This window comes from Sminthopsis crassicaudata, chromosome 5 (assembly GCF_048593235.1).
Source record: "Sminthopsis crassicaudata isolate SCR6 chromosome 5, ASM4859323v1, whole genome shotgun sequence".
NCBI classification, from domain to species: Eukaryota; Metazoa; Chordata; class Mammalia; order Dasyuromorphia; family Dasyuridae; genus Sminthopsis; species Sminthopsis crassicaudata.
The window spans coordinates 261,776,848-261,804,332 of NC_133621.1; the positions used below are offsets into that span (position 1 = coordinate 261,776,848).

The 27,485-nt window shown below is 31.7% G+C and overlaps 1 protein-coding gene across 8 annotated transcripts in view; it reads left to right on the forward strand.

Annotated features, from left to right (window-relative positions):
• LRRIQ1 (leucine rich repeats and IQ motif containing 1) overlaps positions 1-27,485 on the forward strand; it is a 297,962-nt gene that overhangs the window by 57,614 nt on the left and 212,863 nt on the right. For all 8 annotated transcript variants that reach the window (XR_012482648.1, XM_074270901.1, XM_074270905.1 and 5 more), the window contains exons 11-14: positions 7,637-7,830; positions 8,380-8,507; positions 17,954-18,027; positions 19,777-19,870. Coding sequence is in view for 7 of the 8 variants with exons in the window: in XM_074270901.1 (XP_074127002.1) it covers positions 7,637-7,830; positions 8,380-8,507; positions 17,954-18,027; positions 19,777-19,870 (490 nt within the window). In the remaining variant the exon portion in view is untranslated. The remainder of the gene's footprint in view (positions 1-7,636; positions 7,831-8,379; positions 8,508-17,953; positions 18,028-19,776; positions 19,871-27,485) is intronic.

Below are 27,485 nucleotides of genomic sequence, written 5' to 3' on the forward strand. Positions count from 1 at the left end.
CACCCTTAGGAAATCTTATTTTTAATTTAATTCAACAAATAATTACTAGATGACTACCACATTATGAAGCACTGTGATCTGCACTAGGAATACAAAGAGAAAATAGTACACATCACTTATTCTCAAAGAACATGTAATGGAAATGAAATTTTGGAATCATCATACTTCCCCTTTTTTATCCTTACATTTAAGCAGTTGTTACAAGGTCCATTATTTTATGATTTTTACATTGCCAATATTTAGCATCATTCTGTTACTCTCCACTCATTCTGTCTCCACCTTAGTTGAAATTCTTATTAACGCTCAAACTATTATAACAGCATCCTAAATGATATGTCTTTTGTTTCTTCTTTCTCTAATTCATTATTTTATTTTTATATTGCTAAAATAATTTTCACAATGTACAAATCTGGCCATGTTACTCCTTTGCTCAAAAATCTTCAGTGGCTCTCTATTGCCTGGAGGATAAACTAGAGACTCTTGTGCTTTCCATTTAAAGCCCTTTACAATCTGTCTTCAATCTTTCTAGCCTTACTACCCCTGTTACATAATCTACATTCCAACTAAACAGGACTACCCACTGTTACCTGATCTCATCCTGCCTTCTCCTTTCTCGGTATATTCATGCAAAGCTGAGACTTTGGCTGGAATTTACCTCCTCTACATTTCCAACTTTAAAATTTTTTTTCTTCCTTCAAAGCCTGACTTTCACACCCTTGATGTAAAACTGAATGGAATAAATACATGGTTATCTGAACAAAGTATTTTGTATAATTTGAAGAGGAAAGTTTTACTCTCTGGATTGACTGTTGTCTGATCAGTCATTGAAAGCCATAGTATCTCCTAGCTAGAGATTACCTTAAAGGTATTTATCACAGCTCTTACATTTTTAGAGGAGGGGGGGAAACAGAGGTCTAGAAAGGCTTAGTGCCCAAAGAAGCAGAGCTGGACCCAGAAATCAAGTGTCCTGACTCCCACTCTTCCCCCTGTACCAGCCAAATGGTCAAATATAGTTGCCTTAAATTTTACTCAAAGATGAAGATCACTCAGAGAAAAAGGAGGAGCAGGAGGAGATAAAGAGAAGAAAATTAGAGAGTAGGAAGAGAAGGATTAGAAGGAAGAGAAAGAGGAAAATGCATAGGAAAGAAGAGGAGGAAGAAGACTTTAGATTCTGTAACATTTACAAATAAATACAAAATATCCACGAAGTAAAAACAAAAATAATCATTGTATTCATAACAATATTGACCATTCCTCTGGGGCAAAACTTTCAAAAGTCCTTTTTTCTTCTTCTAAGATTATATTTCAGCATGGCATAAAACCCCCTTCAGTTTGCCTCTATATCTTTCTCATCTTGTATTATCAATACCCTTCCTGGCCCTTAATATTCCACAAAATTTGTTCCTACCTATTTTTCCCCAAGGCTGATAACCTCTGTTCCTTTGTACTGGCTATCCTGAGGCCTCAGTTCTCTCTAGTATCATCTCTTGTAATGCCAAACTCTGTTGAAGTCCAGTTCAGATGTCATGATCTACATGAAGACTCTTCTAGTCCCTCTAGTTGTCAGTGTCCTTTCATTCCTTAAAACATCATACTTCTTTTTCTATGTGGGATCTGTGCAATGGAGCAAAGAGCTCTTAAACATAGGAACTTTTTGTTCTTTGTTTAGTCTATGTTCTTCAGCACCTGGGAGAGAATGTGGCTTGTACACAGTTGATGTTTAATTCATAACTGTTGAAATGGATTAGGTTGGAAGCAGAGAAGCAATTCTGTTGAGGAGGAGAAAGGGGAGGTAACTGATTAGTCTGCTGTATGCCCAAATGGAATTTCATCGATCAATTTAATAGAAAAAAGAAGGCTTTGTTCTTATCTTGTTCAGTTTCAGGACTTAACAGCCTTTCCTGGGCATTTACAGATATCCCACAGACATGTGACTTCCTCATCCTCCTCCCTTTCCAGCTTACCATTATATATATTATTTTCTCCATTAGAATATAAGTTCCTTGAAGAGAGGGACTGTACTGTATGATTTGACTCTTTATGACCCTATGAACCATATCATTTCAGACCCTTTTGTCCTTCACTATCTGCCCAAGCCCTTGTTTGTTGAATCCATGAAACTATACATCTCATGCTCAGCTGTCCCCTGTTCCTTTTGCCCTCAATCTTTCCCAGTGTCAAGGTCTTTTCCAGTTTGTTCCATCTTCTTATGTAGCTATATTATGTGGCTATATTGTTCCAATCAACAGAGTTAAATCTTTTAAGAATGGACTAATTTGATCTCCTTATTTTCCAGGGTATTCTCAAAAATCTTTTTCAGCACCATAACTAAAAAGCACCCATTCTGCAGCTTTCCTTGTAGTACAACTCTCAATTTACTAATAAATGCTCTGTCTAAAAATCTATCCTGAAGGTGAAAGCAAATACAGATAATGGAGCATGAGTATAAAAGCATTGAGACCGTCCCTTAAGAATTGCCATTTGAAGCCAGTTTTGAAGTGAGTCTTCTAGTTACTCTGTGGTAGACCTATATGAGAGATAAAAAAGGCTAAAATGATAAGACCAAGTTATGAAGAGATTTAAATGCCAACTTGGAGACTTTCCTTTTACCCTTGAAATGCTTTTGATCCACTGGAGCTCATCGAGGAGAGAATGAAACACAATCAGACCGATGCTTTAGAAAAGGCATGTTAGCAGCTGAGTAGAGTATAGATCAGGGTTGGAGAAGACTTGAGGAAAAGAGAGCAGTTAGAAGACTTATTCAGTAAGGCAGGAGAGAAGTGATGAAAGCCTGAATTACAGTTATGGTGATAAGAGTATAGAGAAGGTGATGGAGATGAGGAATATTGTAAAGGTGAAATGACAGTATTTATTTTAAATATATTTTTAAACTAATACTTATTTTTCTTTCTCCCCTATTTCCCCTCCTCCAATTGAGCAAAAAACATAAAAGAAGAAAAAAAAACATGCATTCAAGCAAAGCCAGCTGCCACATTGGCCATTTCCAAAAATTCCTATTCTTATTTATCTTATGGGCAGGAAGTAGGAAACATGTATCATCTTTGTTTCCCTATAATCATAGTGCAATGATAAACTATGATTATAGGGAAACAAAGATGATACATGTAGAGAGTTTTCAAATCTTTCAAAACGTCAAATGATCTATCTGATCTAGTGCCATATCTATCATATGCTAATATAAGCATTTTCCTAGTTTCCAGTTTTTTGTCACTATAAAATGAATATATTTAACTTTTTTTTTTATTCACATGAAACTGTGAAGTTCATTTGGTGCTCATTCTCTCCATCTTTCCCCTCCATATTTGTATACTTCTTTCTCATCTTTCCTTTCCCAATGAAGTCCCCCTGCTCCTAAGACCATAAAAGTAGGGGGAAAAAACTACCTCCAAAATGAGAAAAAAGAGATTAACAGTTATTACTACTAAGAATAGATTGTCATAGGAGCAAGGAAGTTCCCCTTTACTGGAGTCTATAAAACATTTGTTAAGGATGCTGTAGAGGAAGTCTTTATATAGATTAGATTGTTTGGACTAACTTCTAACTAATTGCTATTGGAGGATAATTCCAATTTTGAGATTGCTATTGAGTGATTATTAACATTATAAAATCACATGCCTTATAATATAGTACATGTAGTAAAATCACTTATTTTAAAAAGTATTTGTTGAAAAGATATTATTTAATACATTCAGTAAAACATTTACTTATTGCCTATCAAATGTCCAGCTTTATTAAAGCAGAGAGGCTTCGATGTCTTTATTTTGCTATAATGTATTTGCTATAATATTCTCTATGCTCCCAAGTTTCTAAAATCATCAACTAATATTATATTAATAGCAATCTTTTGTTCAATTAAAATTTTAGCTTGGAAAAATATATAAACTGATCTCATTGATAGATGGAAAAATGTTTTCCTGAATATTTTTAATGATTTGTTAGCATTTTTGTCTATTACTACAATTTTTCTTCTACACAAATTGACAATAGAGTTTTTTCTGAAATGAAGATGAAGTTTTTCACCCATTAGTTTGTGAGTTATTATTGGATTCTGATTTTAAAAATTTTATTCTTTTTGAAGGAAAACAGAATATTAATATGAAAAGGACTTGTTTTATTTTCATATTTGTATGCTTATTTACTTAGCACAGAGATTGGCATGTGGTAAATGCTTAATGATTATTTGTTGATTAATGTGATAATACAAAAAATGATGTGTTTATAGTTTCATTGGTTTGTTAAAAAAATAAATTTCTAAATGCTAGGAAATGAGAACAATGTCTTAAATGTAATGCAGTTTTATTATTACATTGTAATTATTATGTAATTATGTAACTAGTAATGCATAAATAATGCTAAATATATTTGAATGAAAATTAAATCTAATTAAAAGTTAAATATCAATTTTATATTAGTTTTAGATCTGTCTTGCAGCTTAAATAAAACATTAGACCTTTTTTGAATGATAAAGCAACAGAACATTGACTTTTAGCAATCCTTTCTATGTACAGTAAAGTGTATTTCATCTAGCATTTCATCTACTAGCTGGTGGGACTAGAGTCAGATAGAACCAAATTTAAAAATCCAACTCCAGACACTTTACTAGGTATGTGACCTGGGTCAAATCACTTACCTTCTCTCTGCCTCAGTTTCCCCAACAGTAAAATGAGGATAATGATAATAGCATCTATCTCATAGGATTGTTATGAGAACAAACTTTGATCATATTTGTACAGTTTAGCACTGTGCCTAATATATTTTATTTCTTTTCAAAGATTGACTATGAACCAGGATACTTGTGGCCTCCATAATGACATCCTTAAATATCTCGCGGTATCTTCTGAATTAAGATTTTGTTTTCTTCAAACCAGATATTAATATATCAGAATAACCTATTACCCAACCACAATAGATAACTAACTTTATATGCAGAAGAGCCATTTTTAGTTGCAGCAGAGTTTGTTGGTCTGTTCTAAGACAAGATCTTTAAACTGATGTTTTATGTGAATTTTAAAATCTCCTTTTCTTTCTAATATGATTATTTTTTAATGTTTATTTTACTTCCTCTTTCTTCTGTATTCCTTCCTCATCTAAAATCTCAGTGACAGCATTCAGCTATTAATTAGAGTCAGTAAGTCATGAGATTAAAGATACTTAATGGAGATAATTTTCAGAATAGGCATTTGTATTAAAATTTGTATTCTTTTGCAAACTCTTAAAATGTACCCATACATTTTTGAAATTTTTTAAAATATAAATTTGGTAATAATTAAATGTTGCCATATACCTTTGAAAGATTTCCCTTTTTGAATTTCTAAAATGTGACAATGTTTCAGTTTTCATTCTGTAGTAATTATGTCTAGAAAAAATGTGAAAAGTCGAGGGTCTTGACTTGGTCTAAAGAAGTGTTTTCTAATAATTAAAAATATATCAAAAAATGGAATAATCTGCATTATGAAATACTGAATTCCTAATCCTGGAAGTGCTATTGAAGAGATAAGAGTGCTGGTTAAGGATGTTGTTGAAGGAGTTCATGAGTCTTACTGAGGGAGGGAGAGGAGGATTGAACTAGAAGAATTCTAAGGCACCTTCATATTCTTATATTATAGGTTTCTGAAATTTCTTGAAAGGGAACATATAGGCACAGGGCGGGGGGAAGAAAGTGAAAACAAGAGAAAGGTAAAGTTTATAAGACAGGAAATAGATTTCTTAAGTGTCCTCAATTCTTTCAGAATTAAATCAATATGTCAGTTCTCTATATTAGTTCCCCCCCCCCATACACACACATACATGACTTTTAAAAGTCTCTTACTTACTGATAATCCATCCATCTTTCTGGTGAAATAACTCAGTTATATTTCCATACTAAATCAAAAAGTCTTATAAGAAAGGCTAGTGAAATTGTTTCATGGTTTTGGAGTAAATCTGAATAAGTCATTTTCAAAGCTTTAACTTGAAAGTATCTTTTAATCTTTATATTACATATTGACTCTAAAAATAAAAAAATATGAAATAATTTTGAAATATTTAAAATCTATTTGCAATATAGTTGAAACAATAACTTAAAATATTTAACTTACTAATAATCTCCACAATATTGAAAATTGCATAACTAGAACCTTTTAAATATACATATTTCATATATGTATTTACATACATACAATATATTTTGTAATTTTTTCTCTCATATTTTTTGTAGAGTTGGAAATGACTTTAAGATAACAGCTGGTTTGGCTTCTAGAACATTAGATAAAGTTATTATCTAATGTTAAAGTTTTAAATCCTTGCAGAAAAAGGTTTCACAATTTTCCTTAGTTACTCTTTCCAGAATCAGAGTTCTTCATTCTTATTAAATATTTTGATATTTATTATTGATATTTGATATTTAAATTATAATATGATGATCTATAGTGTATGTGGAACTATGTTGTATGCTTGACATTTTAAAATAAAAATGGCATAGCTCTGATTTCCAAGTAATTTACTCTTTAATGAGAAAGAAATGATGTAACCACATAATTATGGTGAAGGGAGTATGTGATCAGAATTTGATTTGGTAGAACTGAAGTGTTTTTACAATCTTGCAACTTCATTGAGTCATCAAGAACATTCCAGATTCCTTGGAAGAAATAATAACAGAAACAACTATGTCAGTGACTCTGAAAGAAAATATTAGGTGAGCCATAAGTCAGAGAGATGCATACCTGACAAAGATATTCACTGGGTGCAATCCACTGCAATCCAGTGTCTTGATTTGAGAAATTTTCTGTGGATTCTGAAATCCTTTGTTTATTCTTGTTTAAGGATGACATTGTATTGATTGCATCAAAGCCCAAAAGACTGCAGAGTTTCCTAGAAAAGCTCTGTGGCCACTTAAAGTAGTTTACATGTCCTTTCACAGAGGAAAGCCAGGTTGATGAAGAACGGCTATTACCCAGATTTCATAGAATGGATGTGTGTCTGGGACTCATATTGAACATGAGAAGAGTGGGCTGGCTAAATTTTGAGAAATGTCAGAGTTATTTTATTGTCTCTAAGTGTTTGACAAAAGCAAATATTCATCTTTTGAATGCTTGCATTTTATTGAAGTTGCTATATGGCAACAAAATGTGGAATACTACAGAAGTAAAGATAAGCATCATATAAAGAGAGGGAGAGAAAACAGTGGAGAAAAGCATGGTGGGTGTGAGTAGGCCAATAATTAATGAGAAGCTGTAAAAAACCAGCAAAGATATTTCTAATGAGCCATATTGGTAATTTAAAATAGAATTATTTTATTTAGTTATTTTGTTGTTAAATTGATAGTATATTCTACAATTTCCACAGTGCCTGGCATAGGTGCTTATTGAAACTTGATAAGTTTCAGAAAAAAGATAAGTTATTTGTTATTATTATTATCATTATTATTATTATTGTATTATTATATTTGGAATATAATTTTGTTATACTTTTATGATACCTTATTGATAACTTATTAAAACAAATTAGAACAAATTTAAAATAAGTCCTAATTTAAAATTTAGAAAATATAGTAACATCATAATTTAGAAAATGAACCACAACTAGGATTTGAAAGATTGCATAATACCAGCATCTTACTTAGCAATTTTTCTTTCAGGTGGATTAGAATCTTTGAAATCTCTTCAGCAGCTAATTGTGGATCATAATCAGCTAATTAGCACCAGAGGTCTTTGCAGTGTTCCCACTATTATGTATCTGGACTGCTCTTATAATAATCTTACTAAAGTTGAAGGCATTAAAGATTGTGGCTTACTTCAGATTTTGAAGTTACAGGGAAATTACTTAACTGAGGTAAATTATTTCATATTAATGATTAATATTTATATATGTTCTTTTTACTTGTGTAAATATATAGTATGATAGCCTTATTGTATAGATTTGAATAATTTTATCCCTGATTATTCTTTCATAGTTATAATCTGCAGTCAATTTTTCATTTATTTTAAACTAAAATGGGGTTTTCTCTGCTTAAAAAGTGTATGTTTGCTATTTTACAAAAGGAATTAGTCCTACATTTATTTTTTCATTCAATGTTAGACATTTTTACATATACAATGTTAGACATTTTTACATATATTTCTGATAAGTATGAGACAAATGAGCTAGCAATATTTTTTTAAGTGAGACATACTTTACCAAGTGATAGTTATGAATTTCATTTAAAAAACAAGTTATTGTATGAAGAGCATTAATGTCAACCTTATTGCTGAAAAAGATTGGCCTCTTGAATTAAACAAATACTTTATTATAATAAATGTGGTGGTATTAGTTTTTTTTTGAAGTTTAAAGTTTGATTAAATGAGTAAATTAATTATCTTTGTCAAATAAATTTAAATGTAGCTTCCATCTCTGGAGAATCAAGTTCTTCTCAGAGAATTATACTTGGATGACAACAGTATTTCAACAATGGAAATAATCTCCTCATACTGGCTTCCTTTATTACAGATTCTAACTGTCTCTCAAAACAGGTAAATTATCTTTTCTTAAGTAATTGCTTCAGTAAGAAATTAAAAGACATTAATAGTGTCCCCTCAAATGCAAAGAATATTGTCATTAGTATCACATTTTCCAATAATTTGGTAAAATAAATTGACTTGTAAAATATTAAACTTATTTTATATACAATTTAAATTTTAGAACTAAAGTATTATACATTAAGGTTACAACTTGCTTATTTTACCTAAAGTCATTTTTATCAAACATAGATCTATAGAAATCTCTATGGGAAGTCTTCATTTATCCTAGTAAAGAATATATTCCTTTAAAAATACAAGAAGTTTTTTATTTCATCCTGAGATGTCATTTTCTCTCAAATGGTATTTATTATATACTAGCAAGACAGTTATTAAGCTTTTTTTTTCAACTTTTATTTCTTATAGTAACTGTTAAGATTGATTTAAATTTGATTTCCCAAAGGACATAAAAATACTTTAAAAATACTTTGGCATTGAATGAAAATGAGTACCTGTCACAGGAGTTCAGTGTGAGACCACCAAACATCTGGAACTTTATAGAGAGAATCATTGGAAACCAAAACATGAGGGAAATAGATGTACATCTCCTTCTGCTTTGCTATTAGATTAATATTTCACTGAATTCTACTCCTTGTAATATGATTAATTTGTTCATCAAAGGCAGATAGAAAAATGCTTTGAAGGAGAATCTACTAACTTGGGCTCTACACTTCATGGGAAACAGACTAGGACAGCCCAAACTTGAAGATGTCCACCATGTGTTTCCTTTCTTTTGCAATAAAAGATGTCTAAAATTTTCTCTTAATCTTCACCACATTAGGGTGGTCTATCCTTTGAGCATTTTTCCTCTAAATATTTCAATGTCCATTAGAAATTTAAGACCTTGGCAAGTAGAAACAGAACCCGCTTTCAAACCCCTGTCAGTTGGGGTGGCCACATAGCAACACTTTACTGCTCCCAAATGATTTTCCATTGGAATCTTGTTCTGCCATCATTTAAAGATGAAAATAGGAAGACAACAAATAAATGAAAAAATAGAAAAGACATGTCAGAATTCCTGTAACGTATTTTCTTCACCAGTGACAAAGGTTCTACGATATTTATAAACCAACATCAGTACTCTCTATGCTTTTGGAATAAGTGGAAGTAGTACTAAGAAGAAAAAGATGGAAAGAGTTGATGTACTAATCCAAATGTATATGGAAATTCATGCTAGTGGTTTTGAGGGAATTTTCAAGTTATATAAAAGCAGGATATTAAAAGACTGGGAAAATTATTGGTAATTTTATATATAAACACAAATATGATGTGCCCATGTGTGTATATAAACATTTATATACATATATATGTGTATATATATATATATATACATATATATAATCTATATCTATACATATATACACACATAAACACACACACACACACACACACACACACACACACACACATATATATATATATATATATATATACCATTTATACATATATATACCTATTTATACGGAGTATCTCAAAAATATTTTGGCCAGAATCATTGACATTACTGGTGTAGGAAACTCCCATCCAGGAAACTCCTTCTGCCAATACAAATCAGTACCAGATTAACAAATTATAGTCTGCTTAGGGCCATTTCTAGTAATATTACTACTATTTTTAAAAGGTTATTAAGAAGTTGGTGATTACCAGCACAATGAATAGAATACATATTGGACCTGGAGTCAGGAAGTCCTGAATTCAAATTCAACCACAGATACCAGAGGCTTAATTTGTCTCTTTTGTTTCCTTAATCTGTAAATGAGGATCATTTACCCCCCAAACTTGTTGTGAGGATAAAATTATTAAAAAGTATGTTGTAAGCCTTAAAGCACTCTATAAATGCTAGCTACTACTATCACTTTTTTTGTTTGGTTTTAAAGTTTTATTCTATCCCTTGTTTAACTTCAAAGTCATTAAAAAAAAAACAGCTAAGAAAAACTAATTGACACAGAAACTGTGTTTGACAATGTATGCTTCATTGTACACTCATATCTTCTCTTACCTCCAAAGAAAAATGAGAGGTGAATTTCTTTATCTGCTCTTTGGGATAACAATTAGTTACTATAGTTATATATTATTTGACTTTATTTCATTGTTCTTTTCATTTGTGAAGTCAGTCAATATACATTTATCAAGAGATGGGCACCGTGCTAAAAATTGAGAATGCAAAAAAAAAAAAAAGACATTTTTTGGTCACCCCATTCAGGATTTTCTTTGCAAAGATAATGGCATGCTTTGTCATTTCCTGTTCCAGATCATTTTACAGATGGGGAAACTGAGGCAAATAGGATGAAATGACTTGTCCAGGAGCACACAGCTTACAAATGTCTGAGGCCAGATTGAATTTAGGAAGATGAGTCTTCCTGACTGTGCCAGTTGGACCTCCTCTTTAGAAAAATCCCTTTGGCAGCTGAGTGGAGGGTGAAGTGGATTTGAGAGAGACTTAAAGGTGGTGGCTATTGTGAAAGTCCTGACAGGAGAAAGTAAGGAAGGACATCAGGATGGTAGCAATGTCAGGGAGAGAAGGGTCATTTTAGGAAGATGTTAACAAAGGTTAAATCATCAGACTGTGGTAACAAATGGGATATAGGAGCTGAGAGATTAAGAGGAATCGAGAATTATATGTCATTTGGGAGTCTGGGAGACTGGGAGGAAAATGGTGCCCTTGATTATAGAAAATTTTAAAGGCAAGAGAGGTTTAGGTGGGATATATCATTGTGTATATTCCATTTCTATTTCAGCTTATTTCACTCATATGCATTATATGATGTAATGTCTTCCAATAATTCTCTGAATTCCTCATTTTGCCATTTCTTCACAAGACAGAAATTTTATTCCTTTATTTGCATTTGCAGCAATTTGTTCATCTAGTTCCTACTTGATGATTATTGATTTCATTAAAAAAAACTTTTGTTAATCACAAAAGTACTCCTATTAATATTTTTATATTATGGGACCTGCAAGTGCATGAATATCCTTAATATAAGTTGATATGTTTATAAATGATATTTAATATCAAGCTATACTTTTGTACACATGAAATCTACAGAAAAATACAGGAAATATGAAGTCTCAGTATTACTATTGTTTGTCAGTTATAGAAAAGCATTTGTCTTTGTAAGGAAAATTCTATCTTAAATGCTTTTCTCTAAGGAGACATATCTTCTGTGTATATTAAGATCATACAATATTCTTTGATAAATGCAATCACAAAGAAACTTTAGATTATTTAGGATTATCAGTATTGAACAGGTCACAAAGGATTCATTTCTTTGTTAAGTTAGCCACTTTTTTGTGGAGAGGACCTTCAAAGAGACCTAGCGAAAGATTCCTAAAACAGGTGGTAATGTCCTACAGGTGACCTTGTGCTGGTTTGATCAAGGCCCAAAGAGCTACAGAGATTCCTAAATGACATCTACAATTATCCAAGGACTTACATCCCTGATAGTCCACTAACGGAAAACAAATAAAAGCAAGAATACATATTTCCCAGAATAAGATAAGCAATATTGACAGCCCATTAAATATCCCAATAAAAGTTCTACAAATATATTTCAGAAATTCGTATAAGTAGTATTCCTTTTTTTTTCAAGAATTCATATTTTCTGTACTTCAAAGTCCACCATGTATGTATATATGTTTACATATACATACATACATATACACACATACAATTATATGTATATGAGATATTTTGGCAGTATTATACCCCATTTAAATATCTTCTACAAAGGTAATTTTTTCATTTATTTGAATCCTAGTTTACATTGACCATGCCCCAAATTGATCATCATATTTATTTTTATATGAAGTAATAGATGGTGTATAAATCAAGTTGTATTGCTTCAAAGAGTTTTTGATCTAAGATAGTACAGATACAAAACAAAATAACAGATCAAAGGGATATATCAAAAATATATATTAACCTTCTCACTATTCTTCAATCTGGAGATTCAGAGTGAGACTTGTTAATCTGTTGAGGGAAAAACCCATACCATTGTGCAGAAATAAGAGAACACTCCCTTTTTTCCCTTCCCAACTCCAAGATCTAAGAGGCATATTGTTGTTGAAGGAAAGAAATAAGGATTATCTACAAAATAGGACTAAAAGAAATTTAGTACCTTTTAGTAATAACGTAAATACTTAAAACACATTTTGTTATGTCTTTATGTTTTTTACTTTAATTCCAATGGCTAGTCACATAATTACATTCAAAAGATTTTGAAAAGGTAATCATAAGTAGGCTTATAAGGTTCTTTAAAGTTTTGTTTTAGTTGTTTATTTTGGAGAGAATATCTTGGGGAGTAATATTTGATTTGCTTATTTTAGTTGAGAGTCTAATCTATGGAATTATCCTATTTTAAGTACTTTAATATAACATTCCTATTTGAATATTCACATATTTTCTTCTCATTCATGATGAAATATCTGTTGGTCTGAAATTTACAGTTATATTTTGAGCTCTTTTTTATAATACCACTTATTTTCATAAATCTTTTAAAATTAGTAATTAAAAATAGCATACTGTATTAAGTGATACTGTACAATCTTAAATTATATATAAATCGTTATGAAGAAAAATTTGAAGATATGGTAATATTACTAGTTTAATTAGGCTTAATAATTAATGTTAAAGAATTCTCTTTATCATGAACTTGAATTAAATAAAGCCATAAAATAAGTATTATTTATTTTCTCAAAAGTCTTAATTTGCTATTTCCTTCTCAGTGGATTAAGGTTAACAGGTTAGATGATTTACCCAGGATCACACAACTAGTGAGTGTCTGTCTGAAGCTAGATTTGATTTCAGTCTTTCTTTCTTTAGATTCAGTGTTCTATCCATGAGCTACCTAAGAACTAACTTTTTCACAGTACTTACCATGTCCCAGGCCCTGTGCTAAGAGCTTTAAATTTATTTATCTTATTTGATAGTTACAATACATCTGGGAAGTAGATGCTACTTTTGCCCCCATTTTAGTAAGTGTCTGAGACTAGATTTGAATTTCCATGACCAGCATTCTATTCACTATATCATCTAGTTGTCCCCATTTTTTTTTTACAGTTGTTTAAAGATTTCTTTATGGGGAACTGCACAATGTGGTTTTTGCCTTCTGCCTTCATTTGAGCCTCATCTTCATATAACACATGACTCTACTATAAAGTGACTGTAATATATGATGCCACTATAATATGAATTAAGACTGATTTATGTAGTAAGTATATTGTGGAAGGTCTTAAAATACAAGATGGGATTAATATTTTATCCTGGAGGCAATAAGGTAACTATTGGAAATTTTTGAATGGGCAGTAACATGTATGGTCAGATCTCTGTTTAAGATATATATGAGAAGATAGAATGAAGAGAATAAAACATAACTCTACTAGAGTCCTATTCCAGTGCCCTATCAAGGTATAACAGTGACCCACTGGTTATTCATTTTCTATTTTTTTTTAATTAGGATTTTCATTTTTGTTGTTATATCTAAAATTGACTAAGAAACATAAAAATTTCCATAAACAGTGTAACACACATTAATATGTAAAATATGAATAAAATTATATAAAACCATAGCTTTCTATTATACATAGCAGAGTAGAATACAAATATTATGCCAGATATGAATGTAGTATAAATGAAATCTTGAGCTTCTATTACATGTAGCTTATTTTTATTTTAAAGTCTATAACAGATTAAACACATTAATTCCAAAGCCGTCCTGCTTATAACTTAGTGGATTTTCAAAGGCTATGCTAATGGAAGTGTCAGCTCAGAATGTTTTACCAAATCGGATAGGCTTTTACTTAGGGTTTGATGATAGATGTGTCTGTCTCTCACCTAAAACTTTGCCCTGATCAAGATTAAGACCTGTTACCAGAAGGTTGATCATTAGACCAGGTAGTGCTTTATTTATTTATTTTAATTGCAGATAGTAAAATTCTAAGTTAGGAAAGGAGGTTGAGAATATGTTTACAAATTGATATTTACATTAGTGACAAGGGTACCAACTTAGTGAAATCATAAATGCTTGAAATATTGAAGTTCATATTATGGCTAATTTTTGCAAAGGTTATTGCTGTAACCTTCTCAAAACATTCTTTAGCTATCCCTGTAAGATAACTTTTGGGGTTAGTGGATGAATTAGGAACAGAATGAAACTTTTTTTTTTTTAACCTGAATAGAAATTGACACAAAGAATTATTCATCAAAGGTGATGTTGGTAGGATACTAACACTTTGGGTTATTCTTTTTGGCAGTTTTAATACTTTATTTTCTAGAAAAAGAAGAAATTGTTTGGAATACTTATAATTTTTAGGTTAATAATGCATTTTTTCATTGTAGTGAATTTTGAATTCATATTTGCATTAAAGGAAGAAAGTAATATTCATCCTGCTTTTTTGCATCCAATAAAATGAATATAAATTAAAACATTTAGTACACATTGTTTGAAAGATTTATTTCATCTTTACTACTGTTTTTAGTTTTCTTTAAAATATTTGACTGTTTTCAGTTTGATTCATCTGTTTTTTAATTGGAATACTCTTTGGCTTTATAAGGCATTTTACTTGCAGAGAAATTCTAAGTAGGAGCAGAAAGGGAAGTTTTTACCCACTTCTTTCTGTACATATCTTTTGCCTTTTTGTCTTCTTTGAAATTTATATCTTTTTATGCCCTGGGCTAGTGTGACAAGGTCAAGTGGTATTAGGTTTTCACTAATGTCCTTTGTCTTTCTGGTTTGAATTTTCTTAAAAGAAAAAATTAACACAGAATGTCAGTAAAAGTAAAAGTTATAGAATTGAAAGAGCCCTCTGTTAGGTTTCTAGTTTGCCAATGAGCAGTTATAAATGTCGATGAATTGCCAGTAAAAAAAAATCTAAATTAAATTAAGTCTCTAGATTTTTAAAAAGTTAGTTATTTTAAACAAAGTGAACTGTTTACTAAAAATGAATTTTTCAGTTGCTTTTATATTTTATGGTTTTTGCAATAAGAATTTCCAGGGATTTCAGATTTAAAACTTTTCTTTTACTATCCCCAGTATATTATCATATAGCTGTTGTTTGAAAAATAGTAATATTTGGGAACAGTAATGGAAATGAATGCAAAAGACATGTCTTAATGACTAATATTAGTATTTCAAAGCTTTTGAAAATAACAGAACTTAAGTTAGAAATTTAAAAATACTAAAGAGACAAAAGAGGAAACTTTTCGTCAAATATTATTGGATTTGTGTCATGAACCTGGGAAGATATGGATTCTTAAACTGCAATTAATTACCTAAAGTATGACTTCTCTGTACTTGAATTTAGGGATGTTAAGTTTACCTTAAGTTCATTAAAGTGTAAAGCAGCTTAGTGTTGAGAAGTTCTGCAGGACAGAATGTGTTAGTTATAAAGAAAAATGGAGAACTTCCAAATATGCTCCTAATTAATCAACAAATACACAATTAAAGGAGAATTTTACAAAGACTCTGACTTAAATTTTGCTGTTTCCTCTAAGTACCTCCTTTGTGTTATTTTTTTCAAAGGTGGCTTCTAAAGTACTTGTAACTTGTATCCTATTCATCTATGAATGCTCTTGAAGTAGAGTAGCCCACATTTGGAGTGATCTTCAGCCTATCTCACTGTTTAGTCTGTTTTTATACATAATATCTTCTGTCTCTTTGGTAATGCAGAACAGGAGAGTATTCTACCACAGTCAAGGTCAATACAAGGGTTAGCATTGTGCCAGACCATGTGTAGGCTCCTGGTGATCATGCTGCTCTGTGGGCTTCTGACCTTAAAATAATACAACTTGGGGAGAAAAAAAAAGGAAAAGGAAGAAATGAGAGAAAGTTGATCAAGTGATGAGAAATAGGTGTGTATGGGAAATGGAATGTTAAAAATAAGCCCTTTAAAAGGTGAAGTAAACTGATTAATGTGATTTGATTCTCAACAGAAGGTTCTCTTTTAGGAAAAGCTAAAGATGGAACTTTCAAAAATACACAGGGGAGATTTAATCATAAGACCTTTGTGAATGAGCAAGTGAGAAAGAATAGTATGGGCAAAAGCATTAACCTCTTTCTCACAAGGCCAAGCTAAACTTATCTATCTTAATTTGATTCTTAGGTAGCTGAAGTGAAGTATTATATATTAAAGTGTAAATGCATACAATTCTTAGAAATTAAATGTCTCAATGAGTTTGAAGTTGATTTTTTCTGACAGAATTATTCTAGATTTCACTCATTTGATTAATTTAAAACACCAATTCTTACTTTGTGCTAAAATACAATTGTCTACTGGTAATCTCAAAAGAAATTATGGAAGGAATGTTTCTTTTGTTTTTTGTATCCTCAGTGCTCTGTGCCTTCCATTTAGTAGTCAATTAAAAATGTATTTGTAGTAAATAAATAGGAAGTCATTGATTATGTGTATTTGGGTAGCTATGCAATTAGAGATAGAAACTAGACTTGTGATTATACTGGAACAGAGAATCCCCTTTCGAGAAAATCTCTCCATCAGTCATTGCAGACCTATTCTCTGCAATTTATTGTCTTAAAGAATTGCTCAGAGATCTGAGAGACTTGGTGACTTGCACGAAGTCACACAACCAGTGTTTATCAGAGGCAGGAGTTAAAACTGGGACCTCCTGACCATATAGACAACACTGTTCACTATATAATATTAACTATGTGATTAGCAGGTAAGAATTTTCCTTTACAAAAAGCATTGTCTAGCATTATACTCATTGTTTAAAAAAAAATTTAAGAAACAGATTAAGGTAATGAAAATGTCTATTTTTGGTATAAGTATACTAATATTTTAGCAGATCCCTGATCTCATTGATCTGGGTAGCACCTGTATCAACGTCAATCAAAAATATCTACCATTTTCTTATTTTGTGCAATTATTGGCCAAGTCTCTTTGCAAGGCCTTTTCAAAGGACAAAATAGGGACCTTTGTCCTTGGAATCCTCTTGTCATCAATGGAGTCAATTAAATTCTCATGATTCACTTTTTGTATAGCATTAGAATCCAAGATTTCTTTCCCCTTTAAATTCTCTAGTATCTTCTACCTTTTCAAATACCTTGAACATCAAGCTCTTTCTGATAAATTACAGAACTTAATGATCCACTTTGGCAGAGGGAGTTTCCCTTTTGACAATTCTCTAAACCGATAACGGACAAAACCAAAAATTAATAACAGACCCTCCTTTTAAACTCCCCACCATTATATTTCCAAATATTAATATTGTTATATGTGTTAATGACAGATTTATTATTATTATTAACTACTAATTACATAATTATATTATGTATAGGTTCATAAACTTAGAGGTAGAAGATTCTCAGGATTCATCCACTGTTGATAGAGCATGTTACTGTTACTATTTGGAATTTTTAATGTTTATTCTAAACTTTTACTTTCAGTTTGATTGAAATTGTGCCACTCTTTCAATTTGTTTCTTTGGAAAAACTGGATGTCAGCAACAATTGCCTTTCAGGTGAGTTTGGAAGAATAGATGAGAAAAATAGAAAACTTAAAATGTTTTTTTAAGATTGAAGTTGGGTTCAATGGCATAATATGGGGAAGGAATGATTAGATAGCAACCTGTGTGATTAACACCTAGGGTATCAGATTAACATCTAGAGTCAGTAGAATGACAGGAAAGCCACAAAAGCTAATGCAGTCTTAAATTGCATTAAGAAAGTTGTATTATCCTGAAGAAGTGGGGCTGAAAGTTCCACTGTATTCCACTATACTCAGACCAGATCAATGTTGGATTCATAACTGAAGTAAGTGCCATGTTTTAGGAAGAATATTGTCAACTGAAGCATGTCCATCTGGGGGTATAAAAATACCATCTACGTGAGTGTGAAGAACTAGTAACAAAGTTCTAACTACAGAGTTTCAAGATTATGTTTCTCACAGTCCAGAGAGGTGTCCTTCCACTTCAACTTCAGTGCTGGTGCTCTATCAGTGTATAGTGTGCACCACCTAGCTGCCCCTAAACTAACTTTTTAAAAAATGCTTAACGGGTTCCTAAATTAACACTGGCTTTATTATTATTATTAGGGTTGTTATTGGCAAGACAGAAAGGGTTAAACAACTTGCTCAGCATGACTAGTGTCTGAGTAACATGTGAACTTAGGTCCTCTTGACTTCAGGACCAATGTTCTATCCAGTGTGCCATCTAAGCTGCTTCTAACATTTTCTCTTTTTAGGCTCTAAATGAAATTCTAGGTATTTATGTCATAAATCATAAGAATGTGCTTTAGTAGAAAGTATGTTGAACTCAAGTCAAATCGAGTCACAACAGAGTTTTTGAACCCTGGCTTTGACACTTACTGGCTTTGGAGGGGTTTAAACTGTTTAAATTTCAATATTCTCATATACAAAATAAAGGTAATAATACTTTCCCTTCATTCTCAAAGAAGACATAACATCATAGAGTTGATAGTGGAAACTGCCCCACTGAGGACCAGGCAACACAATCTTCCTTCTTTTCTTCCTTCCTCCCTCCCTCTCTCCCTCCCTCCCTCCCTCCTTCAACTTAAATCACTGTGGCTCTCATGAATTGGCCAACAGACCTAGGCCACTAGGTTTTTGTTTTGGTCCTGATTTGTATAAGAGTGAATGTAAATAACAATCTTTGACATTTGGGCCAGAAACCCTGAGGCTCTTCCCCTCCCAGGTTGATGAAATTTTTTTGACTGGGTAAAAATGACATTCTTTATCTCACTTCTCTCTTAACTTGCCTTTATTTCTGAATGAATGCTGTCTCAGTCAAACTGAGACTTATTAAGGCCAAGGTCTCTCACTGCTTGCACTCCTGATCTATATCCTGCCAGTGGACCCAAATAGCTCTGGAGGAGACAGTGAGAGTGATGCCCTTGTGCAGTCCTCCCTCACTTTAGTCCAGTTCACTTGCATGTCACCCAATCACCTTCCTGATGGTCCTCTTTGAGAAGGAAAAAAACAAAAAAACAAACCAACAATAATATTTTCACTATTTATTATTGCATTAAGGAAAGCAATTTGTAAAATTTAGCTATGCAATATTCCATTTGTTATTATATAGCTTTATAGTGAAATTATTTCACTAATAATTTTTTGTTAAAGTATTGAATTGTTTTTAAAGAATGGCTTATATTTGCATTAATATTTCTTAAAATCAGAAGAAAAATAAAATAATTCTTGGCTTTGTTATGATCATTTTTAGTACACTAACTTATATAATGATTTTATGTAGATCTTACAGGTGTAGCCAGGTGGTTTGATGCATGTTTTAATCTATGTGACTTGTCACTTACTGGAAATCCCCTTCTCCAAGAAAGAAATTGGAGGTAAGAAAAACATTCCTTTACAATGTTCCCTCCATATTTTTAAGATTAAATTTAATTTTTAATTGTCAAGCTTTATTTTTCCTTCGTTTTCTTCCTGCGGGTGGTGAAGAAAGATAGAATCTTTATAACAAATAAACATAATCACACAAAACAAATGTCCATATTAACCATGTGAAAAAATGTGACTTGTTCCCATATATTTCTCAATCACCCTACATCAAGAGATAGGTAGCATTCTTTTCTTCTAATTGATGGAAACCTCTTTACTTTCCAATTCTTTGGTACTACAAAAAGACCTGCTATAAATATTTTGTTTTGTCTATATAGTACCTTTTCTTCTTCTTTTGATCTTTTTCAGACATAGGCATAGAATTGAACCAAAAATACTCACAGTGTGGCTAACTTTTGCAGCAGATTTCCAAATTTTTTTCTGACCTAGTTATACCATTTCATTAATCAATCAACACTGTGTTAGTATGCCAGTTTTCTTTTTGTCCCTTTGACATTTGTCATTTTTATTTTTTGACAACTTTGCCAAACTGAAGGGTGTGAAGTGAAACTTCAGAGTTGCTTTAATTTGCATTTTCTTCACCTAATGATTTAAAGTTTTTTTTTAATATAGTTATAGAAGGCTGAGTTTTTTTCCCCCTTCACCATTTATTTATCAGTTGGCAAATGGATGTTATTCACATGAATTTGAATCCATTCCTTATATATTTTGGAAGTAAGACTATTATCTGAGAAACTTACCACAAAGACTTCCCCCCTGCCCCTGTTAACTGTTTTCCATCTAATCTTAGCTGCATTGGATTTTTTATGCAAAAAGTTTTTAATTATGTATAATGAAAGCCACTCATTTTATCTTCTCTGATCTTTCTCTTTCTCCCTTTTTTAGTCATGAACCATTCCCCATAATTGATCTTCAGTTTAATTTCTTTCTTATTCTTTCTCTGTTTATATAACCTTTTATATTTACATCATATATCCATTTGAAGCTTATCTTAGCATATTGTGTTAGATGTTGGCATAAACCTAATTTCTGCAAGAATGGTGCTTAGTTTTTCTAACAGCTTTTGTTACATAGAGTAAGCTCTTATCCCAATGGTGGGATCTGGGGGCTTATCAAAAACTACGCTGTTGGGTTAATTTGCTTTAGTGTGTTGTATAGCAAATCTGTTGACATTGATAGAATCTCAATTTTTTAACCAGTACCAAATAGTTTTTGTAGTATAGTTTGAGATCTAATACTGTTAGACCTCCTTAATTTCTTAAGTTATTTCTTTATTCCTTTCATTATTTCCCTTTTAAGTTAAGGTTACAGAGAGAATGGTACAGAGTTTTGTTTTTAAGGTGTGGTAAGAATGAGATGGCTATGGGGCATCTCAGTCTGAAATTAGCTGATGTTATAATGAATAGAGAGCTTCAAATACTGACTCAGAGACTTTCTATGTGCCTCTAGAAATATTTAACATCTTTTTTACCTCTTGTGAGGATGAAAACTGAGAATAATATTTGTAATAAGTGCTTAATGTAATTCCTGACACAGACTAGTTTATAAATAATTATGCCCTTCCCCTTCCTACTGGGAAACCTAGTTGAGTCAAATAGGTAATTGGTGACCTTCAGTTTAAAATAATCATAAGATATCAGCTCATTTCCAATTACCTAGTAGCCAGCCTTAAGTTGATTCATTCTCTCCAAAGGCTTACTAAGCTGATCCTTTAGCTGGCCAGTGATGACATCTTTGAACCTTTTCCAGTTCACAAGAAAGTCCTTCCTCTTATTTTTTTCCATATATTTCTTGAAAGCCACACATACAGCCTTTGAGAAGTAGTTTGGACAATGAAAAGCTGGCCATTATCAAGAAAGGAGAAATAAGAGACATGGTCACATGGTTGGAAATTATCTGAATTCCCCCTGAAATTCAAATAGGCATAAATTTACTGAAAAGAACGCATATCTATTCATGTCTTTTTTCAACTAATTGATATTTATTTCATGTAATTTCTGTTGAGTAAAACTGGCCTGCTTCTTATTCACTGGACATTGCGAGTCACTATATCTTTCTTGCAAAATGTATTTTTTTCCTCACTTCTACCTCTTAAAATTCCAAAATTCTGTCAAAGTGTAGATGCTATTCTCCAAGCAAGACTTTTCTTGATATCTTCCTGTTTATTAGAATCGTTCCCCTTGTTGAAATTACTTTATATTATTGTATAATAGTGAATTCTTTTAGTAGATTGTTAAGTTCCTTGAATTAGCTTTCTGGAGGACCTTGGGATCAGCCTGAGTCCTTGGTTTTAGTGGAGGAGTGAAGGAGGCAGGAGGGCCACCACAAGGCTGGTCAAAGATGGAGTCTGGAGTCTGGAATCTGGAGTCTGGCATCTTCTCTTGTTTCTGTGGCTGAAAGAGTCTTCTGTGTCTGAAACTCCTCTAAATACCTCAGTACAATTATATCACTTAGCATTCTGAATAGGTGTTTAACTATAAGTACCTTGCTAGCCTTGATTCAAGTACACCTTTTCAGAATTCTGGTCCACTACAGGTAGGAACTATTTATTTTGACTTTGTATCTCTAATGTGTTGCACAAAGTGAGAACTCAATAGATTTTAATGGTCTGACTTATTACTAATAATACAACTACTATAATCTTAAGGTCTATTTTATTTTGTTTTTTAAACTTTAAAAATGGTCTTCAGACTTTGCAAGGTTGAGAATCCATATGGTCTGGAGTCTATAAAATGAACAATGTGGAGAGGAGTAGAAGGATATATATTTTCTTTTTGGTTTGGAAACACAAAGCAGAACACTAAAGTCCAGGGAAGTCATCAAATAAAATAGGATTAAGTGAGATGGGAAAAGTCACACTTAGTGAATATGATTATAAGGTCTGATCCTATAGAAGGGACTGTTTATTTTTTGTTTTTGTTTTTGACATTTACTCATAAAATGAATACTTCTTCCTTTTCTCCCTATCCTGATTTCCTGAAGCCATTCTCTGGTATAAATATACCTGCAAGTTCTTGCTCAGGATAGAAGAAACCTAGTGCTGAAGAAAAAAATAGCCTTCTTGGATCAGAAGGTAGCTATTTGATTGTTCTTGCCTATATTAAAAAAAGGGATATTACCAATAAGAAAAAGTGTTATGAAGCAAATCACTTTTTGTTCTGCTCTCTAGTTTATCATTGTCCTTTCTAAATTTTCTATAACATAGAATGTATAAATATTTTTTCCTATTTTGAGGCAAAGAAAGGAGATTTTTTGTTCATTGAAAAATTAATTTTAGAAAATATGATAGTCAAAAGAAATATAAGCTACCACTGCAAAAGAAATGCACTATTAACTTAATTGTTAATATGAGATTATGTGAATCACTTGAGTATTGAACCTCAATTCATCATTTATACCTTGAGTAATGTGGACTACATAATATTTTAAATCCTTTTCTGCTCTATCCATTTGATTCACTTAGTAGTCCATACAAACCTGAAATATTTTACAGGTTCTGAACAAAGAAACAAGCCCTGTTTGTTAGATATGACAAAGGTTGGAGGAAGTTGGATTTGTTTTGCATCTTGAATGATGACCAAATTGAAGTAGGCAGAAAAGAAAGTATTTTTTGTGAGTAGAAGGCAGAATTCAAGGTATCCATACATAAGCTAAGAGCACATTAAGTCAGTGTGATTCAATGGAGAAGTATTCTTGTAGAGAAAAAGGAGATAGATTTGAAAGAGTCATATTGTGGAAGACTTTGCTAAGTTAAATATTATGCACTTTATGTTGTTTACAGGAGATAAGTTTTCTGTAACACTGATTCTTTGAATAAGTCAATGTAGTTATGAACTGCTTTGGTTAAGAAAGTTACATATACATTAATAAAATCAGAGATTATAAAGGACAGGAATACTTAAACCCTGGGTAGTCACTTCATTTGCAAATGCCCTAGTTGTAGTCCTTTACATTGCCAGTCTCTCCTAATTCTCAGGGCTTCAGAGAATCCTCTGGCCACTGACCTTTGCAGTGTCAACTAACTTTAATGCCTCTTTTGAGGTCTTCAGAGGTCTTTGGCTATGATTTCTTGAACCGTAGTTTAATAACTGGTAGTGTGCTCAAGAACAGCCATGTGCAAACTTAAAGTCTTTATTATACTTGTTCACATATTGCCCTGACCTGTTAACTCCCAAGTGAATACCAGGTCTGCAAGAGAACCACGTGCTCACTAGCAAGCTCCTTATCTCTCTTGGCTATCCATCAGCTTGTCCCAGAATAAAGAGAGTGACCTCCTGCTGCACTGGGCTTAAGAAGAGTCTATGAGGTCACACATACAACCAATCAGAGAGGGAGCCGTCTCCTGTGATGAAGCTATCTCAATATGATCAGGGTCCCACCCATGAGGCAGTCTCTGGTCACAGAAATTACTTCTAGGCCACTCAAGTTCAACCTCCTATTTGCACTAGGCTGACCTATTGTAAAAAGACCCTAACAAGAGACTTTGGAAATCTTAAAAATTTAATATTGAGGAATACAGAGTGAGATAAGCTTAATTGTTTTTAGTAGTATTTTATATTTCTCCCAGTTAAATTTCAAGACAATTTTTAACATTCATTTTTACAAGATTTAGAATTTTATATTTTTCTCTATCCCACCCTCCCTCTTCTTCCCTCTTCCAAAGATAGTAGGCAGTTTAATACAGTTTATACAATGTAAGACATATTTTCAAATTTCTTGTTGTTGTAAAAAAAAAAAAAAGAAACATCAAAAGGGGAAAACACAAGAATAAATAAAAAGTTTTAAAAATATGTTTTGAACTGTGTTCCAAGTTCATCAGTTCTTTATCTAATTGTAGATAACTTTTTCCTTTGTGAGTTCTTTGGACTTGTCTTGGAACATTGTTGTTTGCTAAAAAGAGCTGAGTCAGTCATAATTCATCATTATATAATATTATTGAGAAGTGTACAATGTTTTCTTGGTTCTGCTCATTTCTCTTTGCATCAGTTTGTACAGGTTTTTTTCAGGTTTTTCTGAAATCTGCCTGTTCATCATTGTTTATTGCACAATAAAATTTCAATAACATTTATATAACACAACTCTTTCAGTCATTCTCCAATTGTTGGGCGTCCACTCAGTTTCCAATATTTTGCCATCAAAAAATGACTGATGTAAATATTTGTGCAGTCAGGTCCTTTCCCTCTTTTTATGATTTTTTTGGGATGTATAGTCAATGGGTATGCACAGTTTGGTTGCCCCTTAGGCATGGTTTCAAATTGTTCTCCAGAATAACTCAGTTAACAGCTCCATCGGCACTGCATTAGTGTCCCAAATTTCCAACATCATCTCTAATGTATTTATCATTTTTGTCATACTGGCTAATAGGTGTAAGGTTCTCAGAGTTGTTTTAATTTGCATTTTCTAATAAAAAACGATTTAAAGTACTTCTTCATATGCCTATAGATGCCTTTTATTTCTTCATCTGAAAACTACTTGTTTATATCCTTTGACCATTTATCAGTTGGAAAATGCCTTGTATTCTTAAAAAGTTGAGTCAGTTTCCTATATATTTGAGATATGAGACTTTTCTCAGAGATACTAGCTGTAAAGATTGTACAAAAGTTATTTAATTTAATATAATGAAAGTTATCTATTTTGTATTTTGTAATGCTCTCTATCTCTTATTTGGTCATGATTTTTCTCCAACCCATAGGTCTGACAGGTAGAGTATTCTTTGCTTTTCTAATTTGCTAATGACATCACTCTGTGATATGACTGTATAAATCATGCACGCATTCTGACTTTATATTGTGTGAGATTTTGGTATACACCTAGTTTGTCCTTTTGCTTTCCAGTTTTCACAGCAGTTTTTGTCAAATAGTGAGGTTTTTTTCCCCAAAAGCTGGGATTCTCGGGTTTATCAAATACTAGGTTACTTTGGTAAGATTACTGTACCTTCACTGATCCACCACTCTATTCCTTAAATATAGTCTTGATGATTACTTTTTTATAATATCGTTGAGTTCTGGTATTGTTAGGGTAACTTCCTTCATATTTTTCCCCACTAATTTCCTTGATATTCTTGCTAGATAAAATTATTATTTTTTCTAGCTGTTTCAGATAGTTTTTTTTTTTTTGATAGTATGATTGGAGAATTGAATAAATAAATAAATTTAGGCAGAATTATTATTTTTATTATATTGTCTCAACCCACCCATGAGCAATTGATATTTTTCCAGTTGATTAGACCTGATATTTATTTGTGTGAAAAGAGTTTTTAATTGTTTATATAGGTCCTTGGTTTGTCTTGGCAGGTGGACTCCCATGTATTTTATATTATTTACAGTTATTTTAAATGGAATTCTCTATCACTTGCTATTGGACTTTGATTGATTGTATAAGAAAATGCTGATAATTTATGTCAGTTTATCCTATATTTTTAATCTCTATTAAAGTTGTTTATTTCAAGTAATTTTAAAATTAATTCTCTAGGGTTCTCTTAAATATACCATCATATCATCTATAAATAGTGATGGTTCTGTTTCCTCACCTATTCTAATTTCTTTGAATTTTTTTCTTTTATTGCTAAAGCTTACATTTCTAGTATTATATTGAATAATAATGGTGATGATGGGTGTTCTTGATTCACCCCTGATCAGCTTATCACCATTACAGATAATGCTTGCTGATGATTTTAGAGAGATACTGCTTATTATTTTAAGGAACACTTCCTTTATTCCTATGCTGTCTAGTAGTTTTATTAGAAATGAATGCTATATTTTTGTCCAAAAGTTCTTTTCAATACTTATTATCAAGATAATCATATGATGTCTGTTGATTTTCTTATTGATATAGTAAATTATGTTGGTAGTTTTCCTAATATTGAACCAGCCTGCCTTCCTAATATAAATCCCACCCAATTGTAGTGTATAATCCTTGTGACATATTGCCTTACTAGGATTTTGTTCAAAATGTTTACAACAATATTCATTAGAAAAATTGGTCTGCAATTTTCTTTCTCTGTTTTAGCTCCTGGTTTAGGTATCAGTACCATATTTGTGTCATAACAGAAGTTTGATAAGGCTCCTTCTTTGCCCACTTTTTTTCACATAGTTTATATAATATTGGAATTAAATATTCTTTTCATGTTTGGTAGAATTCACCTGTGAATCCCATCTGGCCATGTAGATTTTTTCCTATTAAGATTTTGTTAGTGGCTCATTCAATTTCTTTTTATAAGATGAGGTTATCTAGGCATTCCATTTCCTGATCTGTTAATCTAGTGATTTATATTTTTATAAATAGTCGATGATTTTGCTCAGATTTTTAGATTCATTGGCATATAATTGGGCAAAATATTTACTAATGATTGTTTTAATTTCTTCATTTAATTTCATTCTTTTCTTTTTCATACTGGATGTTTTATTTTCATATGTCTTTAAAAATCAAATTAACCAATGATTTATTTATTTTATTATTTTTATTTTCATAAAACTAGCTCCTAGTTTAGCTTAATAGCTTTTTGTTTTTATATTTTTCTTTCAGTCTTATTATTCTTGCCTTTGATTTTCAGGATTTCAAATTTGGTTCTTAGTTGGAGATTTGTTTTTCAGGTTTTTTAGTTGC